General features: G+C 41.0%; 1 protein-coding gene across 1 annotated transcript; it reads right to left on the bottom strand.

Moving 5' to 3' along the window:
- Positions 1-1,518: 1,518 nt before the first annotated feature.
- On the bottom strand, positions 1,519-24,339 carry znf507 (zinc finger protein 507). Its single transcript, XM_071488864.1, has 8 exons — positions 24,192-24,339; positions 19,919-22,324; positions 17,064-17,181; positions 16,785-16,899; positions 11,262-11,366; positions 7,723-7,857; positions 5,897-6,376; positions 1,519-4,670 (listed from the first exon to the last, which is right to left on the bottom strand). Exons 2-8 carry the CDS (start codon positions 22,319-22,321, stop codon positions 4,646-4,648), a joined length of 3,381 nt encoding a protein of 1,126 aa, XP_071344965.1. The 5' UTR covers positions 22,322-22,324; positions 24,192-24,339; the 3' UTR covers positions 1,519-4,645.
- Positions 24,340-26,178: the final 1,839 nt, after the last annotated feature.

Raw genomic sequence — 26,178 nt, 5'->3', positions numbered from 1 at the left:
AAGATTCAAAGAGCAACAAAAATCTGGGAATTAACCATTAAACAAGCTGAAAAGCAAACCAGCTGCAAGAGACCCTTGAATTAATTCTGGAGTATCTCCAGCTTCTTGCCCTGTCCTCACCCTTGTTTCTTTCTTTGCCTTATTTCATATTTGGCCTTGATCTCCACTTTCATGGTGGGCCCTTAAAAGGTTTAGGTGGCAAACTTGATCCTTGAATAGACGGGGATGATTTTTTTTTCCTGCTTGTGCAGGCAGGGTTTCATGTAAAAGGGAAAGGGATTACAGAAACAGACATTCTTCTCTTTCAAAATGTGCATGTGTGTGAAGTCATGGGAGGAACTAGCTTGGCTTATCGGTGCACTGCCGGACCTTGAGTTACTGGATTTCATAAAAAAATAATTTAAAAAAAACTGCTGGAATATAAAGATTTGTTTTTGCCTGAATGAAGTAGGGCATGTATACCTGAACTGATTTCTAACCATTTTTCAAGAAGGCTGATAAAAGCTCTGCTTCAACTGCATTTGGATTCTTTTCCCTCTGTATCCAAAAGATTGAATGAAACGTTAACCTTGCACACAAACTTGCATAACAGTGTAATGAGGTGGTTTCTGGTCCCCCAACCCTAACACTACTTTAAAATGTGTTCCAGTGAAATGGTGCAGCCTGGTGGTGCAGAAGCAGTTTGAGTTATCACACATTACCATTCAACCCAAACCCTCCGCAGCTCGTAAGGGTTGATAAAAACACACACTGTGTATCTACCTATTGTTCTGTATGTACTCTAACACAAATGATCCCCCTCCAAGGGTAGGCTGTAGCAGGTGAAGAACAAGTTGTGCTTGCATAAAAGGAAATAGGGCATGCATGGATTTTAAAACAGTAGCCCACTGGGCACAGACATGTAGAGGGCCCTGACCCCTCTGCCTGTGCCCGGTGGGCTTGTGCAGTAATCCATCCATGTTTAAGATACTGATCTCAAAGTAGAACAAGTGATGTTTGTGTGTCTGCGTAGAACGTAGAACTTGTGTCATTGTAGAATGTGTTCACCAAGTTTCTAGGGAACATCAAGTACAGAATGATGGTCAGCCCCATAGCTGAGGAAAGAGTCGCTGAAAGCTTCATGCTTTGGACTTCACTTATTCTAATTTTAAGTGCTAAAAAGTCCTGTACACTAACAAAACACAAGTTTTTTTCAGTGCTGTTTCAGCTGCATTAAGTGCTAACACATCAACTGACTGATTTCCTTTGTTATTCTTTATAGTTTATCTGCAGGCAGCCAACACTTTAACTGACACTTTCTTTCAGTTCACACACTTGAACTGCCACTAATGTCTTTCAGGAACTCAACTTCGACTCACAGTCCCTGCCCAAATTTTAATTTACATTTTAACATTTGCATGTGTCCAATTACCGACAAAGTTGTTTCTGATTCTTAATCTAAAAATGTTTAAAATGTGTTAATTTATGTTAATTAAAAATATTACATTTCCACTCCAGCTCCAAAACTCAAACACGAGACAAAGACAAAGTCATTTATTACTCAGCTTTTATTACCAAAAATACAACGGCAAAGTAGTGACATAATACAGCCTACGATGTCCTAAAAATAAATAAACATGAAGCAAACCTCACACTGCTGTCTGAGACAGGTCCATGTTGAAACTCCCAACACAAAACTGAATGAGTGAAAATACACTGATCAAGACAGACACTTCTTCGTTTCCACCTCCTTTGGCTTGAATGCACTCGGCTCATTTTGCTGCGCTTATCTTAAAACCGTCAGTTCCTTCAAACAGACTGTGAGTAAATAAGAACATACCTAAAATTCAATGTAAAAGTAGTTTTTTTGCCTCCATTGTTTTTTTTTTTTTTTTTTTATTATTACAAAATATAATAAATCTTAAAAAAAAAAAAAAAGTCAGTTTTAGGTTGTGTAGTCTTCATCTACATATGTACATACTTAAAAACACACTACCAAGTGTTTGAGCTCATTACTAGCTAAAAGAGCTGGTGGTAATATATGAAAGGGCAGTTTCACATACATGGTTTGTTGTTGTTTCTCGCTCCAAACAAACTGCTATATAAAAAAGAAAATGTGGATTTGTCTCCACGGAAAATCTACTGAGGTGATCAAGATTTTTGCTCCCACTTCAATATCACTGACTTACCCTTACAATAAGAACATTTTGATATCTGACTTAAGTTTTGGCAGAGACGTCAAACTTCTAGCTTCAACACAAATAAAGGCACAATAGACTACAACGAAAGACAGTTCTTCCTGTGACTGTCACAGGTTATTGATTTTAAATCACCACATATGGCACAGATTTATTCATTTAACTTAAAACTGACTGAGGGAAATGTAGCTATAGTGAAGAGGGATGGTCTGTAAAAAGAAAAAAAAAAAAAGAGGTAACCACACACTTGCGTTCATGCTTGAAGTGTCTGCAGCTGGGTTGACACTTTTTTGCAATTTGTGACTGTGAATGGGACACCACCCTGCCCGCAAAATCCCACTTGACCCACATGCGTTTATCACTGTGGTAACTACTCGAACTGTTGTCATGAGCTTCTCTGGACTCAGTCTAAAAGGCCGACACCGCAGTGCCTGGTTTTCTGTAAATCATTAACTAGAATGCATCATTTGCACAGTATGAATTATCATATTACTCCCAATTAACACATATTGTACAGTCATAAAGCTTTGTGCATTTATCACAAGTTGTGTTATTTTTTGTCGCTTTAGTGATCATTTCTATTGATTATGAAAACACTGTGCTGACCAACTTTTAAGAGATTTGTTGACAATGATGAAAATATACTGCCAGCCTCATTTAATTGCTAAGATCATGGGGGCATCACCACAACAATGTACAACAGGTTATAATCAAACTAACAGCTGAGTCAGATTATCAAAACCACTTTATTTGTACCAAACGTAAAACCAACGAGGAGTGCACCCAAAATACTGTTGATAATCTCTTAATGCAAAAGAAAACTGTGCTCGCAACTATGGTAAGTACAGAGGGTCAGCTGAACCAGGGGGCTGGGCTGTAGAGTCTGATGGGTGTTTCACAGTTTCACTGTTCGCCTTTGGTTTCACTTCCAATGAGGTTTGTGTAACTGCTTGAAAGCGAGGCTCTTATTGTTTTCTATGCTGACGACACGGAGAAAACTAGTGAGACGGATAATCATGACACCAAATCATCTGAGAAGTAAAACCTTTTCGATTTGACACTGTAAAGGTAACACTGCTTTACAGTAATGTTAGTATGTCACACTACTGATGCAGGCGACACACAGCCAAACACTGTGAGTGAAAAAGTGGAAGTCCTGCTCAGAAAGAACCTGGGGAGTACAGTGTTACTGCTCCCCAGACATGATCGCCACAGGTATGAAACCAAAATCCAGGTTAAACCAGATTTATCCCTTAAAGCAGCGATCATTTATTCATTTGCGGAACTGAAGGATTATGAGCAGTCAGATTAATGGAAGATCCCATATAAGTGAAAAGAGAGGGGGGGTGTGTGTCTGTGTGCATCTGTGTGCCTGTCCACTCTTTAATTCCCACAGCTCATTTAAATGCATGCTGTGTTAATCCGACGGCAGGTACATTGCAGCCCCACTTTTTTTTTTTAAATTCAAAAAAATCACTGTCCTCCTTAATTCTGCCCCGTAGAATTGTAAATTAAAAGCCAGACAATAATTATCTGCTATGATAATGAGAATTGCAGGCCAGGTAGCAGGTCTTTGAGATAGAGATTTAATTTTGTTTTATCCACCACGCACGCACACGCACACACACACACACACACAATTTCAAGTTGTTATGTAAGGCGGGGTGGGATAGGGGTTGGTGGGCATGAATTATGGATATTCCATTTTATCTTAATTTCCTCAGTCTCTGTGGTTGTAAGGGAGGAACAGCATACTGATGAATTAACATGACTTAGTGACATCTGATGGGCTGGGACCTGAGTGTTGGGTTTTAAAGAATAAACCTTATCTTCAATCTTATTACATTTTCTTTAGATTTTTTGATGTGATCTTGATGGGTTTTCTTGAGTGAGTGTAGCAGAAATACAAACATTCTCCTGTAAGGCTCTGTGGTTAACAACATGAAAGCATCGGCCATTTTCCTCATTTGCGTCCTGAAAGAATGGCATAGTCAGTTTAACGTGATTTCACATTAAAGTGCGAGACATATTTTGGTTGTCGTAAAATGCTTCTGGGCAACGAGCTTCAGAAAAAGTCATTTCATTCTGTATGAAAAATCAGAATCAGTAAACATGAAGCCTCCACTGATCGAAGTTTCCACTGAGCGCTGCAGTAATTATACTCAAGAAAAACATAAACGCAACACTTAACTCAATATTTCACGAGTTGAAATACAAGATCTAAGATTTTTCCTACACACAGAAGGCCACTCTAAAATGTGCTCATGAAACAACAACTCATGAAGAATGGGAGTAAAAACAAAAGTGTGGCATTTATATTATTTTGTTCAGTACATATTACATTCCCAGACTACGCCAAGAAACCTCAAAAACATGTCACCTTCCAAACTTTTATTTCACATCCACGTCCTCCTCTTCCAGGCATGTATTTCAGCTGGGACAGCAGTCATTTCAAGTTGTGTTTGACACTAGAAAATCTGTATTTTAAAAATGCTGACAAAAAAGAAGAGTAATAATTATTATAAAAATGTTATTATATACAACATAAATTGCATGGGCTATAAAAAAACAAAAACAAACCTTATATACCTTCAATGACAGCTATCAAAGTGTGCCTAGCACCACAATCACAAGTGAAAACAGGTGTGTGTGATTCCATACAACATGTTCCTGCTCTCAAACATCCAGGCACCGAACAATTAAAACAGCAGCCCTACCTACGCTAACTTTCCCTTTTAATCATTCCTTTTGTCAGCCCAAACCAAAGACCTCTGTCTCCAGAGGACGTCATCAAAGACCAATTTCTGCTTTGCTGTAATCGACTTCCTCACCTCCTCTGAGAACTATCACCTCCTCCTCTAAAGACGCTACTTTAGAAACAATCCAACAAGTAAAAGTTACTGTCACTCATACAAACAGAACATAAGAAATAACAATAAACATTTGCCTCTCTAAACTGGCATAACGGAAACTAACATGCATAAAAACCTGATAAATATTAAACCATATTCAAGCTGTGATACATGCCTTTAGGCATTGGTGAGTTTGCACATGTACCTCCTAAACAAGGCTAGAGCCTCAACGGTGTTGAATTAAATACGTTAAATATTACAGTAGCAATAACAGAGCTGCCTTATAGTCAATATATGAATTAGACTGGAAAATGTGTGAATCTTTTCTTTTCCATTTCTACTGAGGGATTGTGTGGTTTTGTGAGGTATGAACTTGTCCCTGTAGAGTGAAAAATCTAACTTGGTTTCGAGCTCGGGCTTGTCCCTTGAATTCAACGTCGCTTCCCTACAGACACACTTTGTGTCTCTAATGTCAAATTATTTGATACAAATATTAAACAGCTTATTTATTAACCTTGTTTTATGTTTTGTTTTTTTTACATTCCTGTCGAAGGATATGCCACTCAGGAAATCATTTCATCATTTTTCTTGACACCTGTTCAAGGCGTCTGCATCGGACAGTAGTTCTCGCAGCCTTACAGTTGTAACCCTCTGACCCCACGGCCAACCTAACCACAGACCATCCTGACAAATGACAAGAGAGTTAACTACTATGGTACAGCAGATGTGAAATGGTTACACCTTGACTTCCACCACAACCACCTTGAGGTAAAGAAACACAATGAAATACTTCTGTGGGCAGCAGATCGCTGTAAGAGCACAGGGTCAGTGTTAAGATAAAGAGAGGGAGGGGAGGGCAGGTCTCACTCTGCTGTCTGGAGGCTGGGTTGTACTTCTGGCTGCTGCTGCTGCTGCTGCTGCTGCTGCTGCTCCTTGTTGAGGATGATGCTGATGATGTCTCCCTCGTGCTCCTTCATGTGCTCCATCAGACGCTCTTTACTGGTCGACTCAAACCCACAGATGCAGCAACAGAACAAGAGCACACAGTATTCCATGCTGGGGCCCGGGTAGGGGGCCTGACATGAGCGTGGCTGGTTCTGGGACTGAGGGTGGAGCTGTGCAGGGTCCTTCCTCTGGGGGCTTGGGGATTCGCCGGGCCACTGTGAAGGGTCTGTGGTGGGTGCAGGAAGACCTGCTGAGCTGTCTGAAGCCAGGTCAGCTGCTGTTGTTGTCATTTTGGGTGTTGGCATTGGCTCCACGGGGCCCTTCACTCTGTCCTTTGAGGGTTGAGCGACTGCAGGGCGCTCTGCCACCGACTCCAGCACTGCGGACAACTTCTGAGGAGCTCTGCAGGAAATAAAGGAAGAATACAACCAGAGAGGGAGCAAGATTAAATGACGGTTGCAGTGTTGAGCCACTGGGAAAAATTTCTAATTGCCCAAGTAATATTTTTTATCTTTTTATCATTTGTGGCGTGGTGAATAAAATTACTCGCTGCCCCTTGTGATGCACTGTGTACTTGCGGGGCAGCTGGGAAAAATTGGTGCCACACTACATCTTTCGAATCATGAGCTGAAAGGTGAGGATTGGTCACATGTAGAAGTTCAATCTTTTCAATTAGCTGAGTGTCACATTTCTGTCATTGGCAGCTAATGTTTTATCACAAGCATTAAATTAGCTTCAGAGTTAACAGACAGAAAATACAGTTAATAGAGAGAAACTTGTAGCCTTTTTTTTTTTTTTTGAAATTAGCAAGTATAAGCAGGTTCTTTTAAACGCCACCGTGCAAACTGGTAAAACGGATCTGTCACGTCTCATCACCGAGCTGGTGCTCCTGTAAAAGTGTTGGAGCCTCTCTGTGCGACGCTTTGATTGGTGATGATGTGTTTTTAAAACTTATTTTGGGGCTGCAGCTCACTCTTTCATCCCCAAGTGCAGTGTAGATATGGTGTTTCTGCTGTAACGGTACCATGCTGGGCAGGTGACAGGTGTGTTTACAGTGTCTGTGCGCTATAAAAGCAGGAAAAGGGGCGAAAATTAGCATGTTGACCCAGGTGTTGTGTTTACATCAATGCTGACAGGAGCTGAAGCCAATAAATACTCGCATTTACTGTAGGGTCATTTGACCTGGGTGTGAATGCCGATTGCACCCTTTTCCATTGCTTCCAAACCCTGATGTTAGTGGGTCTTAGTGGGTTTTTTGACCTGTGGAAAAGGGGCTATAGACATCTGCACATTTACATAAACCTCAGTGCATCAGTGCAATAAATGTAGAAAGCTCCATTTCTAGGAGAATAAGAAATAAACCAGTGACATCAAAATCAACTAACCACATCCATGACATCTACCTTGTTGTTATGCTCACAAGGTCACATACTATTCAAAGTTTTTCTCTCTTTAAAATACCCTTGGATATCAGAGCTAGAACTTACTAATGTGTTTATTTTCTGGAAACATTTTTACAGCTATAGGCTGGTTTATATCTTGCACCTTGTTTCCTTCACATTGCTTAATTTAAAAGGTCGATCTTCACATAGCTTTTTTATTTTTTTTTTATTGTATAAAGCTATTGAAATCAGAATGAACGAGACCACGCTGCCAGTGGATATACAGCAGATATTTACAAATACAGAGAGGAAACCTGACAGATAGTCAAAGTGCAGGTTCCACTGTACTTGAGTTCATGTGTTTACCGGCTGCTCTGGGAGATGGCCTCATTAATGGCTTTGTTAACTTGCTCGTAGTTGTAGTTCTGGTCTCCAGCGTGCTTCCACATATGGGATTTGAGAGATGGAGGATGACTGCACACGTATCCGCACAGAGAGCACCTGGAAGAGAGGTGGGAAAAATAAGAGGAATAAAAAAGAAGGGGCGATGAGCAACAGAGTGAGAGAAGATAAAGGCAAAGTTGATTTAATATGCGTACTGAGGTTTTACTAATCCTTCCTCTACTTTCTATCAAGAGGAATCATCCTGACTCAACACTCCACAGGGGATACTAAGCCTGAGAGACAGAGACAAAGAGAGCAGGGCAGAAATAGGATTTACAGCCCGCTGCTGAAGCCATTTGTCAAAATTAAAAGAATTATGGGTCAATTCTTTATCAACTAGCCAAATGCTTGAAGTAGCAAATATCGTTTAGGTTTAAGAACAAGCACACGTTTCCCATGACAGCTGACTGGACAAGGTCTTGGGAGAACAGGTTAATTACAAAACAGCTCATGTTACTGTAAAAAAGGGTGAAAGAAAAATCAACAGCAGGCATATGTGACCAAGTCGGCGCCAAAATTGTGTCGGTACTCGTTTTTCTACACCACCAAAGGTATCGTAGATGTAATAGGTACTTAAGATGTAATTCTTCTATGTTGACGACACAACAAGTCGTTAACACGTTCATGTCCTGCTAGTGTTTGCAGCAGCTGGCATCTGTTGCAGCAATGCTCCACACACAATGTTCACAAAGGCTAATGCTAGCTTGTTCATGCTAACATAGTGAGTTTTGAGTTTAGTTCCTTCGGGCTGATGTGAGACTGGCTACCATACTCCCAGATGATCCCAGATGAAATTAAAGAAGATCAACCACAGGACTGTTTGATAATTGATATGTGATGTTAGCTTAACTACCTATAAATCCATGTGCTGCTTGTGAACTATCAGGGCAGCAGTCTGTATATGCAGTATGTGTGTTTTATGTGAGTGCAGGGATCAGAAAGTATAAAGAGTCTCAACAGCTCTGTGATACACTTGTGTCATACTGTGTGTATTTCATTAAACAGTGAGTGAACTGTGGCGTCTCAGCCACCTCTTAATAGAACAGTACAAAATGCCTCTTCATCCTGTTTCTACCTTCTCAGCATTATTCATGACAACTGCAGTCTGGGCTAATAAAGCTCATAGGTTATTCCTCTGTGAAACCGAACAAGATCATTTATTATATTACTTTCAGTAAGGTGCAGCCTGAATACAATTCTCTTCACGTGGGTAGTCCATTTGTAAAAAGCCAGGGTCAACACAGACCAAACCTCAACTAAAAGGTGACAATGCATCAAGTTTTTTCTTGGTCTGGATCAAATTAAATGGACTGTAGGTGTGAAAGTGAATTAAAAGTCAGGATGTATTGTCCTCCCTTCTGTTGTTTTATAAAACTGCCTGACTCACAATGCTGCAGTGCCCCATTCTGTCTATCAGTCTAATACAGAACAAGTCCCTGCCCCAACCTTCACAAACGTGCAGTGAGTCCCTTCAGCAGACGGAGAATTTGTACTGTATGGAAACATCTGTTCCAGCATCGCAGGTACTGATGGCCGTGACACGCAGCACAGGTATTGAGTGAAGAGGCAATCAGCAATCAGAGCCCTGCTCAGGGCTGAGGATATTTAACATTTCATGAAGGACGGACTATTCTCTCCCCATTCACTTTCTCCACCCACCAACCACTAACCCTGCAATCAGAAGCTCATTTCTCAAGTCTCCAGCCTGCTGGGACCATGAGAGCAACTCAAATGAGGCCACATATACATACATATACATATACACAAGAAAAAGTGAGTGAACTCTGGAATGATCTGAATTTATCTATAAAATATGATCGGATCTTCACATGAGTTACAGGTATGAACAAACTCAATCCATTTTAACTATTAACACACAAATCATCGTTGTTCATATTGAAAACATCTTTCAAACATTCACAGTGTGTGTTGGAGAAAGTGTGTGAACCCCCAGGCTAATGGCATCAACATAAGCTAATTGGAGTCAGGAGTTAGCAAACCTGGAGTCCAACCAATGAAACCATGCTGGGGGTGAGAGTTAGAGCTGACTTGACTTATTAAAAAAAAAAACCAAGTAAACATTTTGAGTTTTTTCTTATCCACATGAAACATCTGCTTATGTGAACCATGCAATGAGCTCTCAGAAGACTTACGATCAGGGATTGTTGTTCACAGAGTCATCTCAAAGATATTCATTAATCCACAGCTAGACAAACTGTCTATAAATGAAATGATTCAGCTCAGTGGCTACTCTCCATAGAAGAGAGCGGCCCGTTAAAATGCAGAATGATCAGTGAGGTAAAAATGAACCCCTGAGTAACTGCAGGCTTAAAGGAATCATTGGAGCCAATGGTGGATTTAGATATGGGTGATACAGGCATCTCATGATACCATATCTTCTCTTTCTAGTTTGTTGTAATCTTCTCCTCTCTCACTCTCAGAGGTGGTGGGAGATGTAGAGGGGGCCGGGGGTAGTTTGGCCACAGGTCTCCACACTGGGGCCGGGGAGCAGGTTAATCTCTGTACAGTATCAGTATTAACCATTCAATAGTGCAGATTTCATACAATGATCAAAGCAAGAAAGGTCAGGCTTTAGACGGCAGCTGTGCAATTTGAAATGTGGGTGTCTTGTTTGAAGTGTGCAATAGTAAGAATCAGGTTCTCTTTAGTGTTTATCTATTTGTGGGACAAAGGATTTGAGTAATTCTCTGTTTTATTTTATTTCCTTTTTATTCTTGTTGAACCATACAAGCTAGAACTGCCACTGACTGGAGCTGACTAACATCTCTGTTCATGAGTCAGCCATACTCAGATCATGGTGCATGGAGCTGGTGTCAAGCTGCTGCCCTTCAAATACAAAGAACATCTTAACATCCTCTGAACACCCCCTCGGGGGATACTGGTCTGGTTGAGAAATAATATCTTCCAGGATAATGTCAGGGAGGCTCCACCTGCTGGGGCTCAGTAGAAGCTGGATGATGCAGCAGGATAATGTCCCTAAACATCAAAGTAAATCTACAACAGGAAGACTTCAGACCCAGAAAATCCACCTTCTGTAGTGTCCCAGTCAGAGCCCAGACCTTAACCCAGCAGAGATGATGTGGAATGACCTGAAGAGAGCTGCTCACACCAGACATCTAAAGAATATGTCTGAAAGTTGAGCAGGTCTGATCAGCAGCGACTGGAAGAGCTTGTTTGAGGTTTGACCAGTTAGGGTTCACTTACTTTGTCCACTGTGGATGTTTAATGGTTTTCAATAAAGACTAAAATAAAATTGCTTGTGTGTTATTAGCTTAAGCACATTGTGTTTGTCTGTACTTGTGACCTGTATGTAGATCAGATCACATTTGATGATGGATCAAGGCAGAAAACCAGGTGATTTCAAAGGGTTCACAAACTTTTTCCTGAGTCAGACCCACACGGACTCAGATAACCCCAGCAGGGGGTTTGATGTTTCTCACCTGTACTGCTCCAGCAGCTGCACAGCTTGGTGCTCCTGAGGGTGCCTCCTCATGTGGCTCTTCAGACTGTTCATGTTGGTGGTGGCAAAATCACAGCTACAACACCTGGCAGATGGAAAGAGGAGAGACGAGAGACGTGAGGACATGGAGATGGAGCAGGAGCTATTTTAACAAGCTGCCTTTTGAGGCCATCATGAAGCTTCTTTACACTTGTAGCCTAGAGGGAGATGAGGGATTTACAACAATACAGAGAGGAAACCGCTGATTTAAGAATGAGAATAAATCCTAATGTTTTCTACTTTGCTGCACTTTGTTGCGGTTGGAAGATGAAACTGGCTTCTCAGTTGCTTAGAGGCAAATACGAGGTCTGTAAACACAGGCTACACTCAGCACATGGCCATTTGCACAGCATTAAAATAAAATAACACACAAAACAAAGAACTGCACTTTATAACGTGAGGTTTACTGGGGCTAGAATATTAAAAAGACAGATCTGACCGACCAAGGATGAGAAGAATTTCTGGAAGAAAAAACGTGATTGTTTATATGAATTTTATCTAACTTAATATAAATACACATTAATTTTGCAAATATAAAACAGAAATATGTTTTGGTATTATTACATTTTATAGATTTTATTCTAATGCATTAGGCCCCATCTGATGAATGTTTTGTTGCGTCTACTACAACAACAACAACAACAACAACAACAAGACTGATACGATACAAACATGATATGGAAGCGGTGTATTTGGCTGTTACTGTGTTGAATAACGTGTCCATACTCTTGTGCAGAGGAGAAGTAGATTGCAGTACAGGAGCAGTTTTTGTGAGGTTGGTTTCCCAGTTTGCTGGCTTTACGGTAAGGTAAGTTAACTGCCTGTAGCTTCATATTTATTGTAAATAAAAGTGATCGATCCATATATTCATCTAACTTAGCAAAAGTCGAACCACTGCTTTAAAATTACACATTGTTTTTTCCTGAGGATAACACATCACGATATGAATAATACAAAACATAAGAACAATTCCACTGCTAACATCATATATACCATCATAATGGTCTATAAAATTATCAGTGTCCTCTTTAAAAATTACATATTCTCTTCAAGTACAGTACACAATCAATCAAATTAAAAATATATAGTTAGTTAAACTGTGTACTGATCTACTGAATGAAGGAAACTTTACAGATCTCAACCATCCAGAAACCTCTAGGTCCCAGTGTTGAAAGCTGAATGTTAGTGACGTTAAAATTTGGGACGACAACTAGCTTTTAAAAATGAGGACACACTGTCTGGCAGCTCGTTGGTCAGCTCACACCGACTGAAAAGATTTCACTGATCACTAGCACTACAACACAAGACACATTATGAGAAATAATGGTATTTCAAGTTTCATTTAAATAAATGTCTGTTAAGTCTGTTGCCAAATGAGGTAACACAATGGCAACTGACCCACTGATGAAACTATAATATTTTTATATTTGCAGTATTACATTTCCTGCTGCTGCAGCTTCACATTAAAAGCATTTAATCGCAAAACACCAGTTGACTTTTATTATGAAGTAGTCACAGGAAACGCAACGTTTTTGTCACTGAGCTTAGCACTTAATGCTACTGTTCATCAAAGACATATCTACTAAACAAGGGTCATTTTGGGCATTTTTTGACAGCAGATCAGTTTGACATATTGCAGGGAGTAACAAGAAGGAGCAGCCACAGTGAGCTGTTAGATGAAGAGCTGCAGGCGACGGGCTGCACGCCTGCAACTTCTCAGCAAGGTAACAAACTCCTTTCACTGTGCCCTGCTGTTCACAGACTCACGCCGTGTGCAGCATCAGATCACGGCTGCTCACAGAAGGATGGAAAAAGACCAATTACTGCCGGACTTCTTTATCAAAACCACAAGAGTTTGTTTCTATGCCCCCAGACCTCTGTGACCTGACCACCGGTTAACCACCAGTCACTACAGGTGTCAACTCATCAACCAGGACTGAACTCTTCAGGATTCAACTTTAACTTGACAAAAAATACAGACATTATAAGCTTTATAAGTGTGTCAGGCATCTAATCAATGCAATTGTGATCCTCTCTTTTTACATCCAAACTAATTTCTTCCACTGTAAATAAATACAACTGGTAACTTGGTCTTGTGAGAAAAGGTTTATGACCAGAGTTTGTGCATCAAACTCCAAGAAAAGCACAGCGACACAGCACAGTCCTGTCCAATGAGCACTTTAAGTGGAAATCTTTTGTTATTTGAGTGCAACGGTGGAAAGGATTGAATACCAATGGAGACACAGTCCCTGTAACATTGTCATGACTGGCACCTCTGCACTCTTTGCCAGTTACAATGCTGAGGAATGAATGTCTAAATACTAGCATTAGTCCAGTCTGTTGTTTGCCTTCTGATCCTTTGCTACATAAATCAGAGATAACAATTAGTTTTACCATGAAATACCAACTCTACTGATCATATACTGTAACTAATAAACCACTTTATGAATGTCTCAGCAGGGGACTGTGTACCGCCTCTTTCTTCTCACAGATGATGATGATGATGATGATGATGATGATGATGATGATGATGATGATGATGATATGCACTGGCACGCATCAGCTAATCTGCTCACAGTAATGTGATCATGCCTGCAGACACAGTGCAGAGGGACAGATCATATCCCTTGAAATTTGAGCATTGCAGCACATTTTTTCTTTCTGAATACAGTTCAGTCTTTAAGTTCTTGGACACCGGCACGTTTTTTTGCCACGTTTGTTCTGTGGTCCAACACAGCAGATCAGCAATGAAACGATGATTATGAGGGTAAAGTGCTGAATTTCAGCTTTAATTTGAGAGTGTTTACATTCAGGCTGGGTGTAGAACAAGCAGAAGTGCAGCCCTGTCATTATCCTTCTGGACTGCACATAAAGCTAAAAGTCAGCACTTTAACCTTAAAGTCTTTGTTCCATTTCAAATCCAATGTGCTGGAGGAAAAAGCCAAGAGAACACAATAGACAACAAGACAAGACAACAGACCATAGCACAGAGAATGTGCTACAGTCCTAACAACTACGGATCACACTGTAGTTCTGATAGACTTCCATTCAGATCTGTTTGTTTGTTGTAAATAGACTCCAACATCAAGTTTAACAGAATCACAGAATCAAGTGGATCTTTACATGTCAACATTATATTTAAAGCATACACACAGCGAGCACTTTATTAGGAACACCACACTAATCCTGGGTGGTTCCTCTCTTTGCTCTGGATTGCACAAAATGTTGGAAACTTTGCTTTGAGGTTCTGCTCCGTGTTGACATGATTATAACACATTTCTGCAGATTCATCAGCCGCTCATTCAAGCTGTCTCCTGTTCTACCACACCCCAAAAGTGATCCACTACAGCCTCAGGTTTCTGGTATTGGCTAACAAGAACCTTGAACCTGACCTGGTCATCTGCTGCTGCATGATTGGCTGATTGAATAATTGCCAGAATAAGCAGGGGCACATGTGTTCCCGTGCTTGGTGAGTGTAATAAGGACGAGAGAACAAGAAGACACAATAGAGACAGCGTTTACAGGTTCAGCTTCAGTACATGTCACCGGGCCTTTCAGGCATGAGACTTGCATTATTCAGGGATCTAAAGCCATGTTCTCTGATGCTGAAGTTTGAATATTTATATTGGATCATTTTATATGTCCTTAGTTTATTTCTGCTCTCATCCCATTGGCTAAGAGGATGCTTCATCACTCTGGTTAGAAGCAGCAATTAAACGCCACCTGACCTTTTCCAGAGCAGAAGGAAGTCCTGTAACGCGCATGTGTATTTTAATATGCACATTTGACCTTAGAGCAAAGACGACAGTGACACTGTTAAAAAAAAACTGACACGAACACACATACGTGTTCACACCTCCCGGCAGCTACGTGTTAACACAAAGGCCAAGTGCTAAAACAGAGTGTGGGAGAGAGACACAGTGATTGTGCCTCCACAGTGACATCACTGTGCTGGTCTGAGCTTTACTCAGCTTCTACTGCCATCTAATGGACCTTTCTAAAATGAACATATTTCAGATGAGAGAACGGGAGCCAGAATAAAGAGCTATGCTCATTGACAGACAATTATAGTATCTGGTTAGCTCCCTCTGTCTGGAAGAGGAAGTGAAAACTAAACATAATACTTAGTGACTATTATCATTACTACACAAAACATAACAAAAGCACATAAATGGTATAAAATTTTTAATTTTAAGAAGAATTTATAAAATTATTTTAATATGCAGGAAATTATATAATACATATATAATAATAATATATATATATATATATATATATATTACTACATTATATATTTAATCAATCTCTGTTAAGACAAGATATTGTGTGCAAAATTATTAACAAAAAGTTGATATCCAATATGCAGCAGAAAAGAGATTAAATCAGTTTCCAAAAATACAGGGATTGGTGTCAACTTCACTAATGTGCTGCCATCAAAGCTAAATGTTCTATGTAAAGTAACTGGAGCAGATTTTAAACTCTGAACTCAACCTTTTGTTTGTTGTAAGAAAAAAAAAAATCAGTGTCAAACTGCAATGAAATTGCTGTCACGCCAGATTTAACTGTGACTATAAACGCTGTAATAAAAACATTACCTCACCACAATAAGTAAAATGTATTAAGTCTACAGTGCATGGAGCCAAAAATGAAAGAAATATGAATTAACAGTATCTGTAAAATGTCTCTCAAAATTATTTTTTTATGATGATTACTATGGAGATACATTTTATCACTGAAACACTTTTGATAATCAGAACAATGTCTCATGTTTTATATCTGTTTCCTACTGGGTGAAAAGGAGACACTGCAGTCAAACAAACAGGTGTTGGTAAAACACCTTTGATGATTAAAACAACTGCATGGACAGTGTTCACAAATTTACTCAATAATTTATGAAGCATGTGCACTTGATTAATTATTTATGTTCATGTACTTGTACATAGTTATTCAGTAACTCACACAGTTTAATTCTCCTGCATCCAACCGGAATCTGATTATAAACAAGTGTGATTTGATTTGATTTCTGGTAGTTGGCTCCATTCTCATACTTCCATACTCACGCTTGCTGTTGCTCATTTCCATGTCACAGTGACAATGGTGGCACACACAGTAAAACATTCATTTTCAAGTCAAGTGAGCAGAGCAGCCGACAGGCAGGTGACAATATCGTGGTCACATGTTGTGACTGTCATTTCCGGTGAGTGCACAACGGCAATGTTTGATTTGGAACAACACAACCCTGTGGAAATTTATCCACTACGCCTTTGTTTGACTTTTTTATTAAAACGAATTAAAAAAGCTAATGAACCAGAACCCTACACCAGCTGCTCATGGCTCCTATATACTGCGAGAAACTGTGCACGTGGGGACACTTAGTATGTCTGGATTGGTTGGTGACTGGTGTGAGTGTTTGCATTCAAGTGACAGCAGTTGTGCCTGTCTACAAGTTTTCTTAACAACTCACCGATAAGGCTTGTCAGAGTTATGAATCCGCCGGTGGTTCCTCACCCCAACATATGTAGAGCTGGTGTAGTCGCACACATCACACTTGTACATCTTCTGTGCTCCACATTCTGTAACTGAGGACAAAAGAAACAGATTTACAACTTCTGAAAACAACACTGACAAAAATCAAATGACAACATGATGGTAAAAGAACTGTGACACAGAGGGAGGAGAGTGTCAGCTGGTCATTTAAATCTCCAATTAACATACATAACATGGCCATAAAACCATGCCTTACCTTCATCTGTTACCCGCTCGCCTTCCTCCGCTGTTGCCACGGTTTCAGTGACGGCTGTGAGGCCTCCTGTGTCACTGCTGAGGCTGTGGTGCTCCCTTTCATGAGTTCTTAACTGACTCTAAGTAAAGAAAATACACACACACAATGAGACTTCCACTCAAAGGCCACCTCTGGAGCAGATGTCACAGCAGTGGGCCAGTCTTCACCCCTCACAATTACAAACTCTTTTAGCCAACTCCCAAATCTGCTGAATAGGATGATGAACTTGAGATCAGCTCTGGATTCCCATGATATCAGTGGAATCAATATTTCACTCCTCTGCCTGTATCATCAAACCAAAGCAAACTCTCCCTGCTGAACGGCACCAGGCTCTTCCAACTTTCATCTCTTACCGACAAGGTCCATCACTTCACAAAGGTAATTCATCCAGCTAATTAAAGGCCTCTATAGGGTTTAAACCATCCTCTTCAATGTTTGGAACGGCTGAGACAGAAAAACTGATGCAAAGAAAGAATCACAATATACTGTGTATATGCGTTTTGCACAGATATTTGGGACATAATCTACAATGTCATCCAACCAGAACCTGTCACCTCCTGTGTTATAGGGCTGAAACGACATCAACATTCAACAACCTGCTAAGTATGTTCTCATTAATTGTTCTCCAGAAAATGTCAGAAACAGTTAAAAACATGTATAATTATTTCCCAGAGGCAAAGCTTTTTTGTTTTGGGCTTTTTGCCTTTATTGGATAGGACAGTAGAGAGTGACAGGAAAGGGGCAAAGAAGGCGAATGACATGCAGGAAAGAGTCGGGCAGGTTGGGAGTCGAACCAACGATTCGCCTGCTAAGAGACTGCGCTCACATGGTACGCGCCCTCACCACTCAGCTATTGGGTCACCCCGCAAAGTTAATATATTCAAACAGCTTCTTCAGTCTATATTCAGTTCACTGTCATATGATAATAAAATAAATAAAATAAATAAAAAAGCACCAAATCTTCTTCACGTTTGAGAGGCTGGAACCAGAGAATGTTTGGCATTTTACTTTGAAAATAGCAAACAAATAACAGCTTATCAGAGCAGTTTTTCAATTATTTCTCTGTCCATCAACTAATCAACTCATTGACTAATCACTTCAGCACTAATACCATCCAGACTGCAAGTGTCTGTACAGTTTGTAATGTGTACACTTTTTTCTTCATGCGAGATACATAGTGAGATATAAAACAATAGATACTGGTCTTAGCTTTAATTTGAGTATTTCTATGTACATTATCACTTATTACGTGGCCAAATTGCAGCAGTTCAGCATTAACTGGACACTTGGCTGCTGAACGTTTCTTAGGCAGCTGTGCGTTGTTTCAATATTAGTTCATGTATAAAAGAGCTCACAAAAGACTGAGATAATTGAGAGGTGAGAGTTGCCCTTATGACTGAGGTGGAGTCTGTCAATATGAGGAGTCAAGAAGAAAAAATAATATGAAAAAGACAAATAAAAGAGAAAATGTAGTTGGTTTGGCAAAATCAACAATTGGATACTTCGTAAAAAAAACAGACAAACGAGCTGGTGGATTTGCGTGGTGGAAAAAACAAAACAAAACTAAAACACCTCTTTATGACTGCACAGTAAGTCAAGTATGTTCTGCAGGATGTAGGTGTACACGTTTCCTTCTCAACAATCAAGAGAAGACTTGATGAACCCAACCTCACCACAAAACACAAAACCCTGGTAAGACTTAAAACTGAGGCCAGGTTACAGTTTGGAAAAACATACAAAAAGAAAAAAAAAATACTTCTACAACAAAGTCTTACGGGCCAGTGAAACAAAAATCTCCCTCTATAAAAAATGATGGAGAAGGGGGAAAAACAGTTCATGACCCAAAGCCACCACCTCATCTGTCAAAACATGGTGGTAGTTCTGTTATGGCTGTTAAACAACAGGATGAATGCAGAGGTCTACAGGAGCTTTCTGTTTGCTCAGACTCAGCCTAATGCATCAAAACCCACTGGATAACATTTCATCATTCAGCAGGTCAGGGATCTTAAAGATACGGCTAAAGCGACCATGGATATATAGTATCATTTTTTTTTTTTTTTTATTGTTTCAAATTGAATGTGCTGAAGCATGGTGCCTGACAAACAGCTGTGTATGTGCAACTGTCAAAATACTGACAGTCTGGACTGTATGTCACTTTGTATTGTGATATCAATGTGTATTGTGACAAAATAAATTACTTAATTTTCTAGACAATCCATTCGGAAACTGGATTTAAAAAAACACTGATGGCTAATCAAATACCTAAAAAAATCGATCTAATCTATTATATTGATATATATTATATTTCCATTAAAACAATCCTGCTAACTGATTTACAACATAGCCAACAACAATCATAATACAACGAAACACGTTAAAAGGAAAGAAACAGTTGAAAAGTTAATACTGTCTCATGGTATATATGGTGCATATACTCCCTTACTTTACTCTTCTAGTTCATATTTGAGTCAGGGTTTCTGTAAAATGTGTTTTCATCAAAATAATGAGGACATGAACAAAATGAAAATTAGAACTGCATGGGTCTAGTTGCTGGTGAGGGAGAAACTGTCACCCAGTGGTACAAAGTGAGCTTGGGGGAAACAAAGAGGGGCACTGCCAGAGTTATATTTACTGGGAAATACAGTGTGTGACTAAGCGTGGCCTCCACTTCTGCCCACTGTACCATGATGAAACCTGTGAGGCCAGTTCAGACCAGCAAATTTCATAGTATTATAACACAAAACTTAAACAGTCTAGTTACTGGATTACATGTGAAACAGCTGGATTGCAACACTGCTCTATGAACGCTGACTCACCTTATAGTGGAAGGTGTCTGAGCACTGCTTGCACTGGTACATCCTGGTCTTGCAATGGTGGATCATATGGCTCTCCAGGTCCTTACTGTCCAAGGCGATGTGCTCACAGATGGGACACTGATATGGCTGCCTCTGCCTGTGCACCCGTAGGTGCTGCTTGATGTAGCCCTTATTGCCACTGCTGTAGCGACACAGGCGACATCGGTACGGCCTGTCGCTGCCAGGGATGTAGTCCACCAGACCGCCATCAGGGGAGGTAACCAACCCATCCATTCCTGGGATTGTACACATGTAGCTCCCGGCTCCGTTCCCTGCGACCACACTGGTCATGGCTCCATTGTGGAACTGTGCGTTGTCCTGAAGCTCTTTTAAGATGTCCTCATCAGAGATGTTCTGATCCGAGCGCTCCCTAAGTCTTTCAATGACGGTGAGCAGTGACAGACTGATGCCAGCTTTAGTGGCGGGGCCCTCCTCATCTCCCTCACCAAGGCCCAGGGACCCCAGCTCTTCCTCTCTGCCCTCACTATGAAGCTCCAAGTCCAACAGAGCTGCTGTTGTCTCCACCTCAGAAGCCTTCTGTCCAGCTGTTGTCACTTCTACCAGTCTCTGGCCCATGTTCGGGCTCGGTGCCTGGGTTGCTATGGTCTTGAGGTTCACCTTGGTGCTGGAGGTGGGGAGTTCAGGGGTCCTCATAGGCATGGTTACCAGGGCCTCGGCAGCCAGTGAGTGCAGGCGGAGAGACTCAGAATGCGTCCTCTTGCGACCAGTCGGGGGAATGTTTTCATCCCTCGGAGGGTTGCTACTTTTAGCAGCAGAAGACTTCAGATCAGCTCCTGCTGGCTGGCTGTCAGCAGCACCTGCACTGCAGCCGAGGACAACCTCATCCTTTGCAGCCAACATGTGGTCCCGCTCTTCCTCCTCCGCATCCAGTAAGCTCTTGTCCGTGTCCTCATCTGGACTAAGCAGCAGTGGGTTAGCGGCCATGACTGAGTCCTCGGCTGAAGGAAGGCGCTCTACAATCACGTTGATGTGGCCGACGCTGTTGGGACTGCTGTTGATGATTTTCTGGGCTGATGACAGCAAACTGTCGGTGATAGAGGTACTATCATGATGACTATCTATCTCAACCTCGGTCTCTGCCTCTGTCATCACATGCACCTCCACCATAGGCTCCTCTTTGATAGGGTACACACTTTCCTCCTCTTCCCCGGCTGTTTTTGGACTTTCACTGAGATTAGAAACCGGATGATTTAACACTTCCTGTTTATCGTCAACAGCTAGTGGCACACAGAGCTGGAGGTTGAAGGCAGTGGGGAGCTTTTGCAGGCTTTTATCTTGAAGAACAGGGGAAAGAACAACTATTTCCTCTCTGGTTGCGGCAGTGTTAGCTGCAGCCTGGGCGTCTCTCATCGTGGGTGTTCCGTCTTCATCCTCGAAGATGGGGTAAGAGCAGTCGACCAGGCCAGCGTGCTTCCAGGCATGGGTCTTAAGCATTCGCTGCTGGCTGCACACGTAGCTGCAGATCAGGCAGCGGTACAATCCATACTCCTCATGGCTATACCACTTCTTCTTCTGTGGTAGCACCTTTGAGCTGTCGACTGAGCTTTTGCTGACCTCGGTTCCTACAGTGCCACCGCTCTCGGTGCAGTCTCCATCCTCCTTCACCTTACTATAGGTGTCCAGCGAGGTGGAATTCCTCTTCAGGTTGCCTCCGTTGTCGAAGTGCAGCCTGACATGTTCCTCCAGCTGCCTCTGGTCTCTGGAGGTAAAGCAGCACTCAGAGCACATGAGGATGAGGTCACTGAGCTGCTCATTGTGTTGCTTCAGGTGCTCTTTCAGCAAGGGCAGTGTTTGGGAGAGGAAAGGACACAGGCTGCACTGATAGCATGTTACTGTCCGCTTCAGACTGTTGCTGTTGGGGTTGCCAGCTTCCTCAGTTACTGTGGAAGGGATGTTGTTGTTGCTGTCACCTGACACAGGTGGAGAAACAGCACCATCAACTGGACTGCCATCTATTCTCACCTCCACAATGTCGTCGTCGTCCTCCTCCTCCTCCTTAAAGTCCCGCTTCACTTTCTTACTGGGAGAGCCTCCTATGTTCCCCCTCGCCCCCTCCTCACCTCCTCCTCCCCGTGCAGAGGAGGACTGTTGGAATGCTCTTCTCTGTCCCGCCAAGTTGCAGCGGCGCTGGGGCCGCTTATCCACGATTTTGCTGAGCTTCTCAATTACCTGAAGGAGAGAATCAGGAGCTTGTTTCTGCTGAAAACCCTGGGAGGTGTCCGTCTTTACGTCCTGCTGGGTTTGGGTTTGAGAGAGGGACTGCGGCACTGATGGAGTACAGGAGGACGAGGAGGCAGCTGAGGAGTTTGTGATGAGTACAGCGACATTGCTGATCTCCTCCATGACCTGGCAAACAGCAGAGAACAAAGAAATAAGTGTGTCATCTGGTTGGTGCTGTATGGTACACTACATTTCAACAAAAATGATCCCTTAAATCTAATATGGATACAGGTATTTTAAAATATCTAAGTGTTCCTCCAGAATTTTATCGACGTCAGGGTACCTGTGACACAGCATTCACACTATCATGTGAATGTGACTCGTACACAAACAATTTGAATTCATTTTTCCATCAGATACATGTTCTAATAGAAAAGAGTGGCCTCTATATCCCAGCTGCCCTAAACATTAGTAAGATAATGGCTAAAGCTTATTATTTTATTTATTTTCTGAGAGGATTATTATCTTATTTCACCACTGTTGCTCTGGATTATCATTGTTGTTAACCATTATTCATTCATTCTTTAAAATACTGGAGGAGAGTAAAAAAAAAATAACATCATAGTTTGCCAGAGTTCATCTGTCTAATCCAAAACTCGGATTGTTGTTCAAATAAAATATTGATATAAAAACAGAAATGCAGCCAGTCTTGGTATTTAAGAAGCTGGGATGCTTGATACATGTCTGTCACAGTTATTATTATCAAAATACTTTTTACTTTTGTGTCCACTTGTTAACTGAATAATAAGTTCAGGACTATCAATATTGTGCATCAAGATATATTTGTATCTACTTTGTGATTCAAGGATTTTTGTGGTCTCAAAGTATTTCACAACTCATCACACAGTATGTTGATCTGGTCACCACAACACAGGACACGTATGTGTTCATTGTCATTATTAAATAATGTTTGCAACTAATTTTAATCTACACACAGTCTGGTTTTATCAGTTACATTTTTATATGGGTTTTCTAGAGAGAGCAGAACTATTTACATCTGTTAAAGAAAACGTGTATTTGACCATGTCTGTACTTTGTTATTTATCAATGTTATTTACCAAGGGTCTAGTGAGGGGAAGTAGAGACACTGACCACCAAGATAAGTGTGATAGTTGAACTCATACATGATAAGCCCTGTCACTGCTAGCTGCACTCGCACCATGTGCATCTGTTTACAAACTAAGCTTTGAGGGAAATGGTCACAGCTCATATGGTTGAAGTCATACATCCAGCACTTTCTTCCGTCTCGCTTTCTGACCGCAATTATCCTTCCTCTTTCTCCTACTTCTGCTTCTGTATAACGTCATCAAAACAGTAGGATTCACATTTGGAGAGGGGTAACCACATGTAATAATTATTATGCCATTATGAACACTGAATTAATAGATAATTCACTGAACAATAATGGGCTTCTTGTGGAAATATCTCACATAAATAATGTAAATAAACAACGCATGATCACATAACTTTAAGTTTGTCACCTGGAGACATAAAAGTCAGGCCTCCTGTAACACACCGCACACAGCGCGGTCAGTGCTGTCTCTCTGTAGCCGCCTCATGTGCTTCAACCAGTCCCGGATGAGCACCTGTTATGTCAGGATCTAAAAATATTTCATCCACTTTCATTCCTCTGTAGAATGAAGCTGAACACCCCACCTCACCAACTCATACTGAAACACTGAAGCACTACTTTGTTCAATTTACCGGCTAATGTTAGCTAACACACCGGGGGTTGCTGCGACACTAAAACAGACTTTCATGCGAAGAAAAACAACGAAATTGGAGCAAAAGGAAGCAGGACACACACTGTTAGCTTCGCTGTTAGCTCCCCAGCTTGCTGTGTGCTGTTCAGACACACACACACACACACGAGTCTCACACAGTGCTAGCACAGGCAGCCACTCACTTCAATTCACAAGGGCGTTTTAATGATGGTTTCCGTTAATGAGTGACGGAGACACGCGTGACTGCAGTTTAGTGGAAATATACTCACTGACACAGAAAAGCTCGGCGCTCTTTGTCCTCAGCACATAAAACTACTTTGTTTTATTCGTGAGCCATAAAAAAGTGGCCTCTCTCTCTCCCACATTGCAAAATGGCGAGGATGGAATATCAGTCACGTGACTCCGGGTGTGGGTCAGGTGACCGCCGCGGATTGACTCGTGCCCCAGTGCCGCCTTCAAGTGCTGCGCGTAAAACACATTTTCCGAACAACTTGTGGGTGCGTTCAGGGGTTTCAGTGAGGTTTGGTGAATAGAGAGATTAATTTTGTCAGTGCAAAGACAAAATCAAGAGGAGAAATGGTGCACAGGGGCTTTATGTTGTAAATCATTAACACAATTTTAAATTTAAATTGAATTAATGGGTATATTTTGCATTTAGCTCAGTTATCCAGATATGGTGAAAATGGAGAATGTAGGAAAGAAAGTGGTTAATGATTTGTGTGTGTGTGCGTGTGTGTCCATCCATCCGTCCATCTGCTGACTGCTGTTTATTTAATAGAATGTCTTCTGTCTGATTCCCCATTAATCAGTACTTAAGATGTATGTTTCCATCCACTTGTTGAATTATTCATATATGTAATTGCATAGGAGGACAGCATTGGTACCAGACTCTTTGAGAATACAGTGAGAGTTGGAAGCACAATAGAAAAACTACCCACTCAGAGTCTTCATGTGAATGCAGCAGCGAAAACTAAAGCAGAGGCAGCTACAATATCAGCACTGAGGCAGCAGTGTTTGCTGTGGTAAGATGATAAGTGATGATACCATCTTATTAACGTGGTGGCACAGATATGTGTATTTGACCAGAGTGTTTCCTGTGAACTAATTCTATGAGATTTGCTTCTGGCAGTATTCTTATGACATGTCTGCTGGGTGTTTGATGGCTCCCTGTGTTGAATCTTGTGTATGTTTTTGAACAGGGGAACGTTTTGAGGGGAAAGATAAGCATTTTCTCAAACATAATCAAATTGGGTGCAAATATACAAGTGCATTGCACGCACAAAAATACACACAGAATTACCTGAAAATCTATGTGATATGAGTGCTTATTCCCTCTATACCATCCATGTGATGGCTTTTGAACAAATTTGTGTAATGATCTTACATAGTTTACAAGAAACATAGAGAAACCTCATCATTCATATGTGTGAATAGATTTGTAACGTCATCCACATTTCTGTGTTGGTGCAGGTATGTGTTTGACTCTTCAGGTATGAAGGGAAAGCAACAAGGAGGTTTATTAAATAAAATGCTTAGCCATGGTCTCACCTTAGTCACAGTTGCTTATACGATATCTATTTATATGAGGACCTGGACAAGAAAAGGCTCCAGTGGCACAAGGAAAAATCCTCAACAAGTAGGCCCATGTTGATAAGGAATACAAGAGAGGAAAATGTGTGAACTGACAGGGAGATTAATGAAGAAGAAGAAATTCAGATTAATGGGGTTCAGAGAAAACCAAAGATGTTTAGAAGAACTGGTGACTGAACCTCGCTCTAGCATCTCCAAGTGATCTCACCCACAAGCATATGCGAACATCCTAATGTTTACTCAGATTTTGGTAATAGTCTATTTTCAGAGAGTAAGCCTATATTTAATTTTGATCTGATAAGTTTGACCCGTAGGTTGCCTAAATGAAATGGTAAAATGTGCTTTTATGGGTCTGCAATTCCCTGAAACATTTCAAGATTTCTTAAATAAGATTCTTAAATAAGATTCCAAAAAATAAATGTAAATATAATTGCAGAGAAATAGAGACAAAGTTCTGGGACAGCTGTTTCAGGTGCTTTACCATGTTGTGTTGAGTTTATAAGCAGTTGCTGATTTCCAAAGCAATTTCCTAAAAATAATTGCTCTAGGCCTATTTTGATAAATCTTGCAGAAAATAGCTTACATAATAGATAAAAATAACATTATCTATAAAGTTTTAGCCCCTGTGTACTGAAGCCAATTTTCACGAAGAAAAGACAAAAATGG

The sequence above is a fragment of the Trachinotus anak genome, unplaced genomic scaffold (genome assembly GCF_046630095.1).
Source record: "Trachinotus anak isolate AG129_WGS33_773 ecotype Australia unplaced genomic scaffold, CSIRO_AGI_Tana_v1 ptg000011l, whole genome shotgun sequence".
Taxonomy (NCBI): domain Eukaryota; kingdom Metazoa; phylum Chordata; class Actinopteri; order Carangiformes; family Carangidae; genus Trachinotus; species Trachinotus anak.
Note: the sequence above shows the minus strand (reverse complement) of the source record. Positions and strands in the feature narration are given on the sequence as shown.

Excerpts from the sequence above, each read along its gene's own strand:
- znf507 (XM_071488864.1), bottom strand. The coding sequence starts at position 22,321 with ATGGAGGAGATCAGCAATGTCGCTGTACTCATCACAAACTCCTCAGCT. Across the intron at positions 11,367-16,784 it reads AACTCTGACAAGCCTTATCG|GTGTTGTAGCTGTGATTTTG; the intron begins GTGAGTTGTTAA and ends TCCATCTGCCAG. Across the intron at positions 4,671-5,896 it reads CCCAGCCTCCAGACAGCAGA|CATTTTTAAAATACAGATTT; the intron begins GTGAGACCTGCC and ends CTTTTTTGTCAG.